The 17,859-nt window shown below is 37.3% G+C and overlaps 2 protein-coding genes across 2 annotated transcripts in view; both read left to right on the top strand.

Annotated features, from left to right (window-relative positions):
• The window catches only part of LOC121412106 (MAM and LDL-receptor class A domain-containing protein 1-like), a 16,468-nt gene extending 15,128 nt beyond the window's left edge, over nucleotides 1-1,340 (top strand). Inside the window, exons 11-12 of the mRNA XM_041605013.1 lie at nucleotides 85-325; nucleotides 1,268-1,340. Of these exons, the coding sequence (XP_041460947.1) occupies nucleotides 85-325; nucleotides 1,268-1,340 (314 nt within the window). The remainder of the gene's footprint in view (nucleotides 1-84; nucleotides 326-1,267) is intronic.
• LOC121412105 (MAM and LDL-receptor class A domain-containing protein 1-like) lies at nucleotides 1,271-17,859 on the top strand. Its single transcript, XM_041605012.1, has 20 exons — nucleotides 1,271-1,358; nucleotides 1,952-2,088; nucleotides 2,975-3,097; nucleotides 3,945-4,169; nucleotides 4,514-4,705; nucleotides 6,012-6,182; nucleotides 8,391-8,573; nucleotides 9,235-9,363; nucleotides 10,217-10,342; nucleotides 10,861-10,946; nucleotides 11,824-11,983; nucleotides 12,446-12,735; nucleotides 12,950-13,060; nucleotides 13,454-13,655; nucleotides 14,081-14,353; nucleotides 15,063-15,190; nucleotides 15,697-15,904; nucleotides 16,283-16,539; nucleotides 17,152-17,316; nucleotides 17,698-17,859. Exons 1-20 carry the CDS (start codon nucleotides 1,345-1,347, stop codon nucleotides 17,857-17,859), a joined length of 3,342 nt encoding a protein of 1,113 aa, XP_041460946.1. The 5' UTR covers nucleotides 1,271-1,344.

Here is a 17,859-nt window from a genome sequence, read left to right as displayed (position 1 = left end):
GGTGTGTGGTAGTGGTGATGATACAGATCTTGATGAAGTTGGTGTTGGTGGTGATGTTTTTTTCTCTCTCTGTTAATAATTAAGGTTACTATGCCTGGGTTAACACCACTGCTAACCCTGTGAATGGGGATAGCGCTATCCTCTTCAGCCCGACATATGTTCTTACCTCTGTACCGCACTGTCTTCGGTTTTTCTACTACCATGATGGAATCGGTGCACTGACCATCCATTCTCGCCGTTCTGGGTCGTACTCTAATGCACTCTGGGTGGCGCCCCCTGTAGGCTACAAAGGATGGAGGTTCGGCAGCAGTACTGTGACCGATTTGTACAGCTTTGAGGCAAGATGTTCTTATTAAAAATAAGTCTATACATTAACAAATACATGAAAAATCATTATTTACAATTATACAATAATGATAAAAAATCACCCACTTCAGAATCACTCCTTTGGTATTTGTTTACTCTCTCCCTTATGTTTTCTCTTTCTTTCGATTTAAACATGCATCTACTCTTATCATTGATGTTTCTTCTTCCTTCTTCTTTCTTTCCCTCCCCCTGTTCTTCTTAATCTTCTTATCCCTTATTCCTCTTTTCTTCCTCTTTTTCTGATGTAGCAGTTCTTCTGCCTTCTAATCAGAGGTTCATATGTTTGAATCCCACCATGGCCTAGCATCCTTTGGCAAGGCATCAATCCACACTTTGCCACTTTCACCCAGGTGCTAATGGGGTACCGGCAGGAAACACATGTCATTGTGATGGGTTTAGCAAGACCGTGCCTATCAGGCTTCGAAAATATCTATGAATCCAGTGACTGGGTAATAAAAATTGTGAAGCCCTTTGAGCAGTAATTGACTTGAATCACACTATGTAAAAGCCAATTCTTCTCCTTCTTTTCATTCCTGTAATTTGATCTTTTCCATCACCTTCCTCTTTTCCTTCTTAAGCTTCCTCTTCCTCTTCTTGCTCCTCCTACTATTCCTCGATACAACTTCTTCTTTATTCTGACTTTTACTTCTTTTTCTTCTTCTGTGCTTCTGTTAGTATCTTTTCCTCCTTATTCTTGTACTTATTTTTCCTCGTCCTCCTCCTTCTTCTCCTCCTCATTCTTCTTCTCCTCCTACTTCTTTCACTTCTTCACCCTCTTCCACTTAATCTTTATTTTTATTCTCTGTATTCCTTCTTTTTGTACATGTACATTCAAACTTCCAGTTCTTCCATTCATTTTATGTCTGCTTTGTACAAAATTCTGAATTCTTTTGTTTTACAGGCTGCTTTTAAGGGAACTGTTGGCTCCACCCCTGGTTCTGTTATGGCAATCGATGAAGTACGAATCGATGTAGGGGCATGTCCTCCACCAGGTATGTAATAAACAGATTACCCTAACAGTTGTAGTGATCCAGGTTTTAACTCTAAATGGGGGCCTTTTCAGCCCCCTCGACACTCCCAGCGGTAAGATTACACAGCAACACTCCATACATATTTTTGGGGTCAAATCTGGCACCGCTCGTCAGACCCATAATTGATAAAAAATTTATATATCCTGGAATTGTGGGTTGAAAGGGAGAGGGTGAGAGAGAGGAGGAAGAAAAAGACAGGGGAGAGGAGGAATAGTTCCCTTCATCCCCTTATTCCTTACTTCCCCTGGTGTCATTTTACATTTACTCCTCTGATTGACATTGTCTTGCCCCTTGTACATCTTTTTTTCAAATACACACCATGTTCGAAGCTAGAAGTAATTTTGACATAAGATATTAGAGATCTCGATCCTTCCCCTTTATTTCCTGAGAACCCAAAGCCATTATGATATCACATTTGCTGTCTGATGACTTGCAGTCAGAGACAGATATTGTTTGTTCTGTCAATATTTTGGTATAAACTTTGTGACATAAGGCAAGTTCTATATCTGTAAGAGCATATACCTGAGACTTTTACATTTTTCCCCATTTTCCAGGCTTCTGCACCTTGAAGAGCCAATTTTTGATTGGTTCAATATTGATACTGACAAAATGGATTGGACCATTTACTTTGGTAGAACACCAAGCAGCAACACCGGTCCTTCGAATGATCACACACTAGGAACCTCGCAGGGTAAGTAAGACACTTAGAGGAAAGCAAACAGGTGTTGTGTTGTTTCTGGATCGGGGGATATTTCTTGTCAAAATGATGCTTATGGAATTGCCACCGTGCAATTGATATTGAACACACAGACTCATTGATTTATATGTAGTAGGTCGTGTCACAAGAGGGAGCAAGTTAGCTCAATTGGTAGAACGTTTTCCAGTCGAATCAAAGGTCGTGGGTTCAAGTCCATCCCTGACAGATGACTGAAGCATGCGTTGTGCTTATAAACGTGTCCCTCCCTGTTCCGTAGGTGCCAACTTTTTTTACAGTGAAAACACTCTGTCTTTCAGGACATTAAATGGAGGTCCCGTGTAGAGGAGGGTCAACAACCTTTTCACGTTATTAAGAATCCATCGCACTATTTGTGCAAGAGGAGGGGGAAACCCTGGTGTAGTGGTCCACCTTCACACCCCCATTTAGTTAGGAGGAGAGTCCTGCAGGTCATAGTCAGGGGCCGCGGAAGCGGGGGTGCTGGGGGGCTTGAACCCCCAATCCCACTTTTTACGAAAACCGTAAAAATGACCATAGGATTGTGATTATTTGCATTGTCAACCACCCACTTTGAAAACCGTTCCACGGCCCCTGATAGTCATTCAGTATGCTTTTCGCCTCCCAGGCACAATTTGACCGATACGGTATTGTGTTATTTACCACTTGTGATTTAAGTCACACTCTAGGCCTTTCTAAGACAAAGACTTCAGTTCAAAGAATATTTAAGATAAGATAAAAACTGAAGTGGACTCAAGTGCATACATGAATTTTATATATATATATATGTAGATCTTTTTCTCTCTTTTGATCTAATCTGTATGATTTTTCTGAATCTGGATCTCATCTTGCTTTCATTTGTTAGGTCATTATGCATACATCGAGACATCAAGTTCAGGCAACAAGTATAATGCTATTCTCCAGTCCATTGACTTTACTCCACGGATTGAGGGCTGTTTCTCATTTTGGTATCACATGTATGGGAAAGGTACGTTCATTATAAAACAACGCAACACAAAATTTAGATCTAAATAAGACATAATTCGTAAGGCTTGTGCACTGTAGAAAGCTTGCTAGGATAAATCCTTTTGCAATCATATAGAGATGTTAATGGTATGTAATATGCTATATACAAGAACTTGTATTATTGTTGTCTTATGTGATTCTATTGAAAATGAGGAGAGATCTTGGTTATACAGTCAGGCTTCCATTCCCTTTCACCATTCGTGAGTGCTCAATATTGTTATTATTGTTCTTATTTTTAATAGTATTGCTAGTTATTATGATTATTGTTACTATATTATCATAATGATGATTATTATGATTATCATTATAATTATTGTTATCATTGTCTTTATTGTTATCTGAATTATTATAAGCTCATCCTGCCCTACAAGCCAGATAAGTCAGCCATCTCTCACCATTCCACAATTTCAAAATGCTTCCGTTTGCTTAAAATGATAGCACTTGGAAGAAGATACAAAACTTTCACACAAAATTTTTATACTTGCGAACTATGCCCATTTATGTAGCTTATTTACCTTATTTATATCATTGCGTACAAAAACATTCTCTTTTGCTAATGTATTGGCTCCATGAAATTTGCTTCAAATGCTCTGCTAGGTATTCCAAACAGTAATCAAATGACCAACTTCAACCCTCGACTTAACACTATACCCTACCCTAAACCTGACCCTAGACCTAAAGTAAATCCCTATTGCAACCCTAACCCTACATCATAGAAGAAATAAGCCTGGAGCAATTGTCACAGGAGCAAACGTTGTGCTACTTATGTGATCACCTGATACGTGTAAATCTTTCCACATGATCCATAGAGATGGGAACCCTCAACGTGCATCTCCTAGAAGTGCAGACTGGCAAACGGAGTGTGATCTGGACAAAATCCGGTGAACAAGGCAACTTTTGGATCTCAGCTGAGATTGAGTTGTCAGTTGGTGTCTATCATATCATTGAATTTGAAGGCATTGACGGTGCCAGTTTTACCGGAGACATCGCATTGGATGATATCAAGTATACCGAGCATAGCTGCCAATATGTCCGTATGTATCTTTTCTTCAACTTGTTTTGATTGGGAATTTCTGTATTTTGTACAGTGCTTATAAATAAAAAGTCAGGTTAAATAACGTTCACATTTGTTGCACACGACCTTTGATGAAGAAGCTGTCAATATATTGTACACTGCCACATGCAGTGACCATGATCCCGAACTTACAATACTCATTTTTGAACGAGATTGTTTGTAGGTCATTTTGCAAAAACTTGTGTGCTTGTTGAAGCAGGTGGTATTGTATTTTGTAACAATGTTTCACTATAACTTTAATATTATACTTGTTAAGTTTAAATCTTAATCTGAATTTGAATTTTCTCCAACTGCACTGAACAGCTCCCCCTACACCAACACCCACCCGTCCTGTTACCTCGGCTCCGCTTCCATGGGACTGTAACTTTGAGGGCGGCACGTTCTGCTCCTGGATGCAGGGATCAGACGATGATTTTGATTGGACGATTCAAACTGGCAGCACACCAACTGTTGGAACAGGACCCCCTGCAGATCACACAACTCAAACGAAAGACGGTAGTTCATGTTTGATGAGTTGTTTTCTATTTTTTCTCTGGTTCTGAACTTATTCTTCTCTGTCTTTTATAATGCCTGTACTCCATTCATTGTACTATGTGAAATGTGTTTAAATTTCAGGTTAAAAATATTACCTGACAGTTTTGATTTCATTAGAAGTAATGAGAGGAACAGTAGAAAAGGTTTGATGAAATTTTAATAAAGATTAACTGGTTTTGAATGCGAGGAGTTAGCTTCCCTGTATTGTCCATGATCAAGTGCTAACAACACTCGTCATGAAAATTCTGAAATTAAAAATAGCACTTGCTTATTGTCGCCATCACACATTTTCCTCTTTAAAACTGGTTTTGAATGCGAGGAGTTAGCTTCCCTGTACTGTCCATGATCAAGTGCTAACAACACTCGTCATGAAAATTCTGAAATTAAAAATAGCACTTGCTTATTGTCGCCATCACACATTTTCCTCTTTAAAACTGGTTTTGAATGCGAGGAGTTAGCTTCCCTGTATTGTCCATGATCAAGTGCTAACAACACTCGTCATGAAAATGCTGAAATTAAAAATAGCACTTGCTTATTGTCACCATCACACATTTTCCTCTTTAAAACTGGTTTTGAATGCGAGGAGTTAGCTTCCCTGTATTGTCCATGATCAAGTGCTAACAACACTCATCATGAAAATTCTGAAATTAAAAAAAGAACATGCTTATTGTCGCCATCACACATTTTCCTCTTTAAAACTGGTTTTGAATGCGAGGAGTTAGCTTCCCTGTATTGTTCATGATCAAGTGCTAACAACACTCGTCATGAAAATTCTGAAATTAAAAATAGCACTTGCTTATTGTCGCCATCACACATTTTCCTCTTAAAAACTGGTTTTGAATGCGAGGAGTTAGCTTCCCTGTATTGTCCATGATCAAGTGCTAACAACACTCGTCATGAAAATACTGAAATTAAAAATAGCACTTGCTTATTGTCGCCATAACACATTTTCCTCTTGCCACATGCAATTAATTGAAATTGATAGTTTGGAGCATACAGTTTATTCCCTTGGACCGATGAACAGGCGTAGTCCTACAAGCATTGTTGGATAAAAGTAAAGTAAAGTAAGTAAGTAATGTTAAAAAGAATGTAATCTCAGACTTGTACCATTAGTGCAACACAGTGTAGAACAATTTCATACTGAAGGTAATTGCATCATGGCTTGGATTTGAATCCATGACCCTATGTTTCCACGTCCAGAGACTAGTCCACTGGGCCTCTGCTTATGATGTTAAATTGATATTTTTCTCAATCTTGATGTGTTCAGGTGCCTACATGGCCATTGATGCTAGTTCTACCAGTGCCGATGATGTAGCTCGCCTCTATAGTGACAGCATCCCTATAGGAAATCATATGTGTATGACGTTTTGGTATCACATGTACGGGGCTCACGTGGGTACATTGAATGTTGGATATGGGAACACAGATGGCAACACAGGTGAGTATTCTATGCAAAGTAATTGGTCATTATACAAGGTACATCAAAAAAAGTTTGCACTTGGAAATTATTCCAATAAAATGACATATTTGTAAAATCCAGAAGCTCTTTGCACATTTATTTATTGGTACAGGTCTGCGACAGCTTCGGTAAAGCCGTAAAAACTTATTTGTTTTGTAGGCTTTGATAGGGCTTTCAGGCTGGATCTGGGTGTGTGTGATTGTCTTATTTCTGCACCCATGTATTGAAAGAAAAATTGGATGCAGGTGATAAAACACATACATCCAGATCGAGGCTAAGTTTACGTTCATATTCTTAATTTTTACCTTTCATTTGTTTTTTGTTTAAGTTGTATTATAATAATAATAATAATAATATAGGATATTTATATTGCGCACATTTCCACCTTGTTAGGTGCTCAAGGCGCTCCTATATTACCTGGCTAAGCTAGGCGTTCATAGCGCACACAGCTTTTTAAGGAATTAACTTCCTACCGGTACCCATTTACCTCACCTGGGTCGAGTGCAGCACATCGTGGATCAGTTTCTTGCTGAAGGAAATTACGCCATGGCTGGGATTTAAACCCACGACCCTCTGTTTCAAAGTCCGAAGACTAATCCACTGGGCCACAACGCTCCACAATATGTTGTATTTTGTTTTGTTTTTATAATTCAATATTTTTTTTCTGTTTCTTTAATGTTTGTATTATATTCATTCATAATTGTTAAGCGCATAGAGAACTTTATTAGTTATTTTGCACTTAATAAATACCCTCTATTATCATTATAAACTCTGTAGATGTCTGAAATGACCTTTTATTTGTGTTGATTTGTTTCATTTTAAGTCCTCATATCCTGCTTGCACAAACAACCTCAAAGTTATGTTTAATAGGCATAATGTATTTTTTTCAATTTGTATCTGTATCTTCTTTTATTGATATCATATATATATCTGAAAATATCTATTTTGTGTGATAACTTGAAAACTTTGGAGGGATCAATTTGAATCTGGGAACTCATGGATGCAGGTGTAAAAGTGATGATCTGATTAAATCATGGGGTCACAAGGTCAACAGTCACAGAGGTTATTTCAAACTTTGTACAAGATATGCTTTGTCTGTCAATGCCTAAAAATTTTGTCTACTTACAGTCAAGAAGCCATGTACATTTTAATTGTACCTTGTAATTTGGTGGATTCACAATACGGTGCGCCATCTATCGGTTGCCGGGAACAGGTCAAATTTCCAACTTCAGGATCAATAAGGCGCAGGCAGCGACAGTGCTAGTGTACTGTATTGTGACTGTGATGCCTAGAAAATGAAAATCATGTTGCAAGAATTCTCCCAAACGGTGTAAATTTCGCCATAAAATATGCCGGTAAATTTCTCTTCCACCCCCTGGACCCTAGTAAAATGCTTATCCTGTCGAGCGCTGAATAACCCCGTCCATGCATGCACTATAGTACTAGCGCGGGCAACAGATTGCAACTTCCCATAAGGCAGTGCAAATTACGGCATGTCCGACCACTCTCTCTTTCTCTCTACATATCTATCTTTGTGTGTGTGTGTCCCCCTCTATGTCTGTCCCTCCCCACTTATCTTTGCCCTCTCAGTCTCTTCCTCTCTCGCCCACCCCTTCAGCAATTTATTCCTTCTCTCTCCCCTTCTATTCTTCATCATGTCTTTGTTTTCTTTTGCATTTTGGATCGTCCCGTCTGTCATCTTATTATTATTATTATTCCCATTATTCTATTTTAACTTATTGTATTTTCTTACATCTACACTTAATAATGAGTCCCAAATTTTCATTTGTTTGATATAGGGGATCCACGCTCTACAAGCAATACTTTTTAGTGGATCCCCTCATTTCCATATAAGATTGTGTTTAAACTATTTTACAAATGTTTTGGAATTTGTAGTTAATTTGTAATCATTGTTATCATATTTCATTTGTATTTGTTTATATTTATGAAGAATGTTTGATTTGTATTTGTTTCTAATGTTAATAATGGAAATGAAAATAAAACTCGAAACTTGAACACTGTCGGCTGCAACCGGTAGATGGCCCACCATATTGTAAATCCACCGGATTGAGAGGAACCTACCAAAGTATCAGTTCTCAGCAAACAAACTCAAGCAGTCAGATATTTCATATTATATATATGACCTAGAGGAGAAAAATGAATTTCTCTTCCCTGTTTTACCTGCAGAAGGCCCTGTCATCTGGACCAAGTCTGGAGACCAGAGTTATGACTGGATAGTGGGTCATGTGGCTATCACCACAACTGTGAAAAACCCTAAGGTGTACCTGGAAGGCACAGCTGGAAAAGGTTACCAAGGGGATATTTCTATTGATGATATCATGTTTAGCTATGGAGACTGCCCAGCATTACGTAAGTATATTATGGCCTTTCATTTTCATTCAGATCTCTGTTAATTTATGAAGCCTGAGGCGCTAATATTTTCGAAGATGTCGTGGCCAATCATGATGTATAAACAACAAATAAATATAAAGCAATGAAATGAAATGTTATCTTGTTTAGCTATGGAGACTGCTCAGCATTACATAAGTACATAATGGCTTTTCATTTTCACTCGGATCTCTGCCAATTTATGAAGCCCAAGGTGCTAATATTTTCGAAATTGTAGTTGCCAATCATGCTATATAAATAACAAATGAATATAAAGCAATGAAATGCAATGTGCATATGTGAAGAATATGCAGAGAAATAAACCATGTGTGCATGGTCAAGACAATTAAATGTGCAGTGAAATGTTGGTCAGAATCAACAGAGCAAACATGCTTGTGGCGATGGTTAACTAGTGAGAGAATCAGCTTATGAAATGATTATATAATATATCATTATTTTATATGCATCAATATCAACTGCTAAATCATGATACGGAAGCAAAATATGAATGGTGAGATATGTGTGGGGGGGATGTTAAATGTACATAAGGGTCAATTATTGTGTGTAAACAGCCTGAAATTCCTTCTCTCCTATGAGATTGGACCCGCATACGACTTAAATTAATTCCAATCCTTTTCTGCAGTATATTGTGATTTCCAGTCAGATGATGCGTGTGGATATGCCAATGATGACACAGATCAGCTGGACTGGACCAGGGATCGAGGGATGTCTCCAGGGCCTTCTACTGATCATACGTCAGGAACCACTAATGGTAGGAAAGAAAAGTTCATCAGTAATCTAAAGTTTTAAATCCGGTCTTGTCCCCATGAACGGGGGTGGCTGGATTCACTTCTCTCCATTTTGCCCAATTCTTTGCATCCTCCACCCTCAACCCATTCCTCCTACTCTCCTCCGCTTGCCTCATTTCTTTTTTGGTCGTCCCCTCTCCATTATAAGTTTAAAAATCCAATATTGATATTAAATTGACTAGATGAAGGATCAGATTCACCGTCCTTCATATAACGCAATTGTGCAAAATAATCTAATATTTCACTTATTACTAATAAAGGAAAGAAATGGTAAATATTGTATTCTTTGAAAATGAGAATAAGTACAGCTGCTTTGCTTTAGCCAGGTTTATTACCGAGCATTGTTGTAGGCTTAGAAAGACTTCTGTGCCCATTGCAGGACAATTGAAATTAAATGCACCTCTGATTTTAATCAATTTATTTCATATTCATTAAGGGTTAGAGAACATATAAAGTAAAGCATTTACAAAGTAATTTACAAACATTTAATAGAGAAAGTAAAAGTAGTCCAGGTCCTAGCCCATTACTACCGAGGCAGGACATAGAGTATAGAGCATAATAGAATATAAAATAGAGAAGAAAATAACATTTCATAGCAAAGATCTTGATTGTGATTAATCTTACACGCAACTTTATTTTCAACAAATCAGAAGCTTGCTTTCAGATTTCTGCTTGAGTTCTTGACTTGTGTTTTAATTAGACACAACTCTTTTTGCAACAAGCCCCTGATTACACAAATATCGGGTGATATGTTTATAAAAAAATCAATTTAAGTACAATCTAGATATCAGTAATGTTCAATTCATTTTGTTACAGGTTTTTATATGCAAATTTTGACTGGGCAGCTGACAAATGTTGGAGACAGTGGAACATTGATATCCTCCGTATATCCTATTCCGCTAAGTGGTTTTAGATGTACTGAGTTCTGGTACATGATGAGTGGTAAGTGACATAAATATATATGGGACTAAATGAATGAATGGCTCAGTGATTGCAGTTATATGGAGCTTTATAGAGTAGTCATTGTATTTTCATGCATCTTGTATTTGAATAAACAAAATCTTATCAATTTTCATCAAGATATCACATAGTGTAACTAAGTTTTTGTGTAGACTTCTGAACATAAAGAAAAGAAAAAGATATGTTACTGAGTTAATTTGTTGAATTGAGATAAATTTTGAATAAGTAAGTTATAAGAGCTGTTTTAAATTTGTCTACTGTATCAGCTATTTGCGACTGGTCTTTAAGTTGCCTAATTATGCCTAATTTATTCTTTTTCAATCCCCCTTGCAAAATTCGTTTTGATGATATCGATTGTAATGGTATTAACAATGATATTTTTTACCATTTTGTAATTTTGCTTGATATTGCATTTCTGGTATGTGTAAGCCAATCCAGTCATTCCCAATACATAATTCTACTCCTTTCTATGCATAATTTTGTACCATGATTTCCTTCAGATGACTTTGGAGACCTAAAGGTGGAAGCCTACCAAATAGACCCATCAGGAGTTATCTTACCAACTGGAATATCAATATCTTTTATGGTGAGATGATACTGACAGAGTTTTTGCTGTTGATTAATCAAGTGTTTGATTCTTAGCCTAAATTGTATACTCCTTCAATCTCAATGGTTCACTTTGGATATTAATTCTTGTTTCAAATGTGCCAACATATTGTTTGCAACAAATCTATTGTGGGATAAGTAGTTAAGTATGTTGTAAAATGTATAGATATTGATTTTCCCCGAATTTAATGAATTTATTTGAATTATAATGTATGTAATGATTTAAGATTGAGATTAAGATGTAAAAGAGTTGTGAGAATTGTATTATGATGTAAATGAGAGATGCTCACAATTTGATGGATTTATTGAATCTTGCTCATTGACTAAGAGAATTGTGACTGACTGATGTGAGTTACAATGGAATCACTGCATTATCTCTGCTCATCAAAGGTTATGAAATGTGACGTGCTAAGTTCCACAGTCAAATTAATTAATGTACAGTTTGAATTTGAATTTCTGTAAATATTGTGACTCCGAGTAAATGAAACATTGTAACCTGATGGCACAGGTTAGATTTTGATGTGGTAACTTGATGAACTCTGAAAAAATTCAGACCAAATATCCAGATACTATACTGGATGCTTATGCCTAGAATCGTAACCTTCACTGATGCTGCATACAAAAAAGGCTGAACTCCAGTAAATATTCCTCTTATCTTTGTTAAAATATTTGGCGCCTGTTTGAAAAAACTTGTTATATTAACAAATTTCCAATAACAATTAAAAGCTACAAAATTTTTTTTTTTGATTGGCTAATATTAAATTTGTTATAGAAATGGTGCATTTGTTATTATAACAAGTCTCTGAAAGAGAACCCTGTACACTTCCCCAAAAATACATTCTTTTTAACATCTCCAGGAGCCAACTGGTGGTCTTTGGCGCAAAGCATCGATAGAAGTAGCTTCCAAGAATGACAATGTTTTCACCTTCAAGTTGGCTGTCAAGAAGGCTGTTTCAGGTGTCTTTGCCGCACTTGATGATATCTTTGTCAAAGATCAGCAGTGTACAGGACAACTAGGTACGACCTCTTCAGTGTTGCCACTTTGAATGGGATTATTATACACATTATGAGGGAACATCACTTGTCTCATTACATGCTGCAATTCCTTGAAAGTTCACTAAAATTGATTTGATTATTATTTTCTTTTTGATTTTGCCAAACAGATTTGGCTACAAATCAATTTTTTGTAGTGTTGAAATGTGATATTTGTATTACTTTATGTCCACAAAGCAGGAACTTTATAAAAAAAGGTAAAACATTTTTTCTTTGTGCAAGTGCATTTGTTCACCATATTTTGTACAAGTTCATTTATCTTTTGAAGTGTGTAACAAGAAATTGTTTTGCATGTCTTACATGGTTCTCTTAAAAGTGAGATAAAGACATTGTTTTAAATTCAAGTTCCTACCTGAATTATAGTTTGAAATTAATTCAAATGTCATCAAAATATTTCCTCATGATGAAATGAACATTTTTCCACAGGGTCATGTGACTTTGAGGTTGACACCTGCGATTGGACAAACACCCAGAATGCTGATGAGATTGATTGGCTACGGCATAGTGGTTCTACAGGCACCCCCGACACCGGCCCGACCTTTGACCACACCACGGGCACCCCATCGGGTTGGTATATGTACCTGGACTCCACCCTTGGTACCTACGGGAGCAGGGCGAGACTGGAGTCTTCCAGCCTAGATCCTCCAGAGGACTTTGTCTGCTTCAGTCTGTGGTATCATATGACCTGCAGTGATGACAGTAAAAACAAGCTGACAGTAAGTAAAAAGTCCAGTATTCACTAAGTTGATATTAGTTAATCGAATAAGAACAATATGTTATCAATGATTAATACCATTTTCTCTTAAGCACCTTAATGCACCTATATTTAGTTCTCTTATTCTTCAAGATCTCTGGAGATAAAGATCTAATCCGTAGTGTTGGGTCCTTTTGATAACCTCTCCCTCATTCTTTTTACTTTGCAAAAATCAGGTAGCCTGGGAAACTGCATACCAGACCAACATTGTCTGGTCTTTCACTGGCGTTGCTGAAGATGAATGGAACTTTAGACAATTAACATTCAGTATCAGCAGGCAGTATAGGGTAAGTAGAAAGAGGCCCAATTCTGTGGGTTTAACTCATTCAACGCAATTATCCATATTTGTTTCAAGCAGATCAACAAAAATACAACAGAAACAAGAGAAAAAAAAAATGTAATCTCGATGTAAGATATCTATGCACAAAATTTTAAGGATGTATTGAAAATTGTCAAGAATAACACAAATATAGGAATGTTGAAAGTTGAAATACAAACATATTTGTGCATATTTGCATGAAGTAAAGATTAATTGAGATATCATTCATCTGACATTGGACCAAATAGCCAAATGAATAAATTGCAGGTTATATTGATATTTTAACAGTTTTGGAGAAAAATAATCATGAGTAATTTTTTTACTAGTGTTGCGCTGCAAACTCTTTCCTTAATCTCCCTAGATAATGATAGAGGGAGTGCTTGCTGATACTTCAGCCTGTGATATTGCTATCGATGACTTGTACCTCTTCAACGGTGCTTGCAGTGCTGACACCACCCTTCCTCCGCCGTTCGCTTGTCAGACGGGAGATGAGAAAGTAGATCCTAGCAAGGTCTGTGATATGAGACCCGACTGCACAGATGGGTCTGATGAGAAGAACTGCGGTGAGTTTAGTCACTTATTGGTTTTACTTTCCTATTCCACTTCAATTGATCTTCCATAAATCACCCTTCCATAAGTAGAAAATTTACCCAATTTGAAGGAATTTTATAGACCAGGGGGGATGTTTCACAAAGACTTGCATGTGACTTAAATCGCACTTAAATCCAGCTTCATGAGGGATATAATATGCTTTATTTTAACTATGCATTGTGGCTCAGCTTCAAAGGGATGTTGCAATCTGTTCCAGAGAAAAATATGTTCAGAAATATATGCAGTATTATTTTACTTTTGAAGACATTATAAAATTCATTTAATTGCTAATTTATGCTTTTTTATGTCCCTCCAGGAACTTGCACATTTAAAGACATGATTCAAATGGATTACATATGCTAATTTATGCAAATTTTGATGTTATCCATCCCTGCAGGAACCTGCGCATTTGAGGAACCCGATGACCAGTGCGGTTATACCAGCGATCCAGCAGGCCTGCTACCTTGGATACCGCAGGGAGTTGGAGTCTCCCCCACCCCAGCTACCAACCTCCCCTTACCTTCTTTGTTCATTAATACTACATACATGATGGTAGATAGGACGGCCGTTCCTGTAGTGGGTGGAGATTATCCTCGTCTTGTAAGCCCTTGGATACAGGAGGCTGGATCCAACTGTCTCCTGACCTTCTGGTATTATCTTGACGGTGCAGGTTAGAATATGGGCAGTCAATATCAGGGCCCCGTCTTACAAAGGGTTGCAATGATCTGATCAACCACAGCTATGGAAAGCCAGCAGCATCAATATCTAAAATGCCTATTTGTTCAAAATACTATCTAGATATAATGTATAATCATGCATTTATTGTTTTCTTGAAAATCTATTGTGCTTCTCTTTGTTCACAAAGGACATTGTATGAATTTCCTGGAGAAAAATTATGACAATAATTGATTTCCATATAGTTGGGATGGATTGGATCAATGTAGGACAGGCCCAGAAGAAAAACAAAGAAATTCTGGGAGCGTTTCATGAAAGGACATGTCGGGCGTCTTATCCAGCAAGACCTGTTTTATCTTAATTAATTGATCAATTTTTTTTTCTCCAGATAAAATACAGACATAAAATTAAGAAATGTTTCTATTCAAAACAGTGGATAAAAATACAATTTAAGTAAGGCAAACACATATTACTGTCATTATCAGTTAGAATTATTAATGTCAATACTGCTAGTAGGATTAGTATTCATTTCTGCTCTTATTTTTTGTTAAGAGAGTCAAAAGGGGTCTAAGCTTTCAATCCTAGCAGAATCTTCTTCGGAGGCAAAATGTTCACTTATTTTGACATTATTGTCGCATAGGATTAGGATTAATATTCATTTCTACTCTTATTTTTTTGTTGATATAACACCTTCATTTATTTAGATGACATCATTGTCACATACAAGACTTCTCCTTCTGAAGAAACCATAATGTACCGGGCTGATATTACAATAAGTGGATCTTGGCAACAAGCAATTCTAACCGTTCAGCGGATAAGAAGGCCCTTCCAGGTAAAAAAACTTTCAAGATAGATTATTGACTATTAAAGCATAAACGATTTTAAATGTAAGAATTGCATTTAAAATGCAAAGAAAGGTTTGATTTACCAGACATCTACGTACAGAATAATTGTAGTGTTCCAGTTTATAACATTGACAACAATTCCAATGTTGAGTAGATGTACATATCGCATTGCAATGATTCATGCTGCCTCATTTACTTTCATATGACTGGCCAACAAGAAAGACAGTACATGAAAAGAAAAATGGAGAAGTTATTAATGCCCGACTTAGCCCCATTGCATGAAGGTTACTACAATTCATTGTTTTGTTATTTATATTAACAATCATGGTATAATACTCAACATCCAATTATCAGCTTGGTTCCCCTGGAAGTTACATTGGATGCGATGACGAAGATACCATAATTTTGATGTAATGACTAGGGCCCTGAAGAAAGACGCAAAGACAGAATCCTGTCTTAAGAGCACAAAATTTCTATATCTTTCACATTGTAGATCAATTTTCTTGGACTTCTGGACTATAGCACCGCGGGAGGCATTATAGCTGTCACCGATATTGAACTCACCTTCTGTGGTTTCCCGGAGCCACAGACGTCTTGCAAGGACGGAGAGTTCACATGTTCCAACAGAGCTTGCATCAGCACGCCTCTGGTCTGTAACTTTGCGGATGATTGTGGAGACTTCTCGGACGAGTTGCAGTGCGGTATGTTTTTTTTTCTACATCTGAGGATGGTCGGGTCGAGATAGATGTAGGATAGAGTTGTCTAACGGTCCTGATTTTTGTGTGTGTCTGTAATCCAAAGTGTTAAGTTTGGTTTTGTCCTTGTGGAACGGGATGGGTTATTCACCCCACCCTTGAGGATAATTGCCTTTACCTGCACCTTGCACTTTAAAATTTTTTAGTGTAGTGCATCCTCTATCCATAACAAAGCTCTTACATTGTCTTTCTTGATATTATTATTCAGAAGAGGAGTAAGATTGTAAGCCTTCAACATCGTGTTTGATGTTGGATGAAATTTGGACCCAAGCATAACTCATTTGCTAACTTTATCTGCTCTGTTTCCCCTGTCTCTATCAACAGACCCAGACACCTACCCAGGTCGATGTGACTTTGAGTCCAGCATGTGTTCTTACACAAACATCCCTGCTGACTACGCGTGGGTGCGAACGTCTGGCGCGCTTACCAAGAATGTGAAGTACGCACCTACACGTGATCATACCACCAACGACGTAGGGGGCGGTTATTTGCTGGCGGATCCAGTGGGAACAAACCCTGGGGATGTAGCAAGGATCGCATCACCTGTCTTCCAACCAACCGGTCAGACATCTTCTTGTATGGTCAGTATATGTTGCTCCTTGAATGTAGGCTAGTCACTTTGTTCTGTGGTTAATAGCGATTTTTGACTTGCCTTGTAATCAGAAGGTTGTATGTACATCCCATACCAAGGATCTATAGTGTCTGTTTTACTTATTTTGTCACCTACCAAATATGAACCAAATGTACCATTGTGGGTAGCAGGATCAATCTTGTTAACAATTATATGTATCTAGTTGCAACAGTATGCATACTCTATGTAATACTTTGGAATGTATATCTTTATGTTCATAACATCTCAAGCAAAATGCACATATACACAAATTTATATATGTATATATAACCCCCCCCCCAAAAAAAAAAAAAATATATAATAATATTTTCAAAGTGGTTATATAATCTGGATATCTTTTCAATGTCATCAAAGCTGCTGTATTTCTGAACACTTTTTTGATATTTAAACTTGTGTCCTGACTGAAATTGCCTTGTAGTTGTGCAAGGTCTTTTGCTAATAAACTTCATCGTGTCATCATACAACATACATTTATCCAGAATGGGTGTTTAATATCAGCGTAAGAGACAAGAAATTGAATATGTTGATGTGGCTCTGCCTTTTTAACCTTTCTGTTTGGTAGATTTCTATGTCAGTATTTCTACATGGACCTGATGCGGGTGTTCTGAACATATACACAAGGACCTCAATAGGGGGTCTACTTACCCTGCTCTATAGCATACCTACACTTGATATGGATTGGTTTGGAAAGTACAATCAAATCATCACTGTACTTGACAGATACCAGGTAAGAACCCTCTTACACAGTCATTTATTGATTTTAAGTTTATGGGAAACCCTGTATAAAAAGTTGAAATTAATTGTAATTGTGAATGTACCAATCATATTGCTTTGTGTAACAGGGCCAAAGTCATGTGATCTGTTTACAGCTGTAATAATTGTTTATTTCTGTTTCAATATCATTTTCAAAAGTACATGTATAATTTTCTGAACCCCGATTGATGAAAGTCACTATGGTTGTAAATTCACCATACACTGTTAACTACCATAGTAACAAATTGTCAATTGCATTGGAAAAAACAGATTTTGCATAGTGATGCTAATAAATCAATCAACAATTATGAAATTGGTCAAAGTAAAATGATGATGGTCTCGCCATCAAATGTAGGTAGTCATAGAGGCAGTTACTGGTGGAGGACCCAACGGAGCCATCGCCATTGACGACATTGCGTTCTCAAACTGTGACCTCTCTAACGATCCTCTTCCGGTGGGCGTGACACCTCCACCAACTACTCACTCCCCTGATTTTATTGGTGGAGATGGACAGTAA

Source organism: Lytechinus variegatus, chromosome 3 (assembly GCF_018143015.1).
Source record: "Lytechinus variegatus isolate NC3 chromosome 3, Lvar_3.0, whole genome shotgun sequence".
Taxonomy (NCBI): Eukaryota; Metazoa; Echinodermata; class Echinoidea; order Temnopleuroida; family Toxopneustidae; genus Lytechinus; species Lytechinus variegatus.
The sequence above is the reverse complement of the archived record's forward strand: the minus strand, read 5'-3'. Positions and strand labels throughout refer to the sequence as shown.

Bases quoted from the DNA above. Each gene is read 5' to 3' on its own strand.
- LOC121412105 (XM_041605012.1), top strand. The intron at 13,656-14,080 runs GTGAGTTTAGTC...CCATCCCTGCAG, and splicing joins GTCTGATGAGAAGAACTGCG to GAACCTGCGCATTTGAGGAA. The intron at 15,191-15,696 runs GTAAAAAAACTT...TTCACATTGTAG, and splicing joins GGATAAGAAGGCCCTTCCAG to ATCAATTTTCTTGGACTTCT.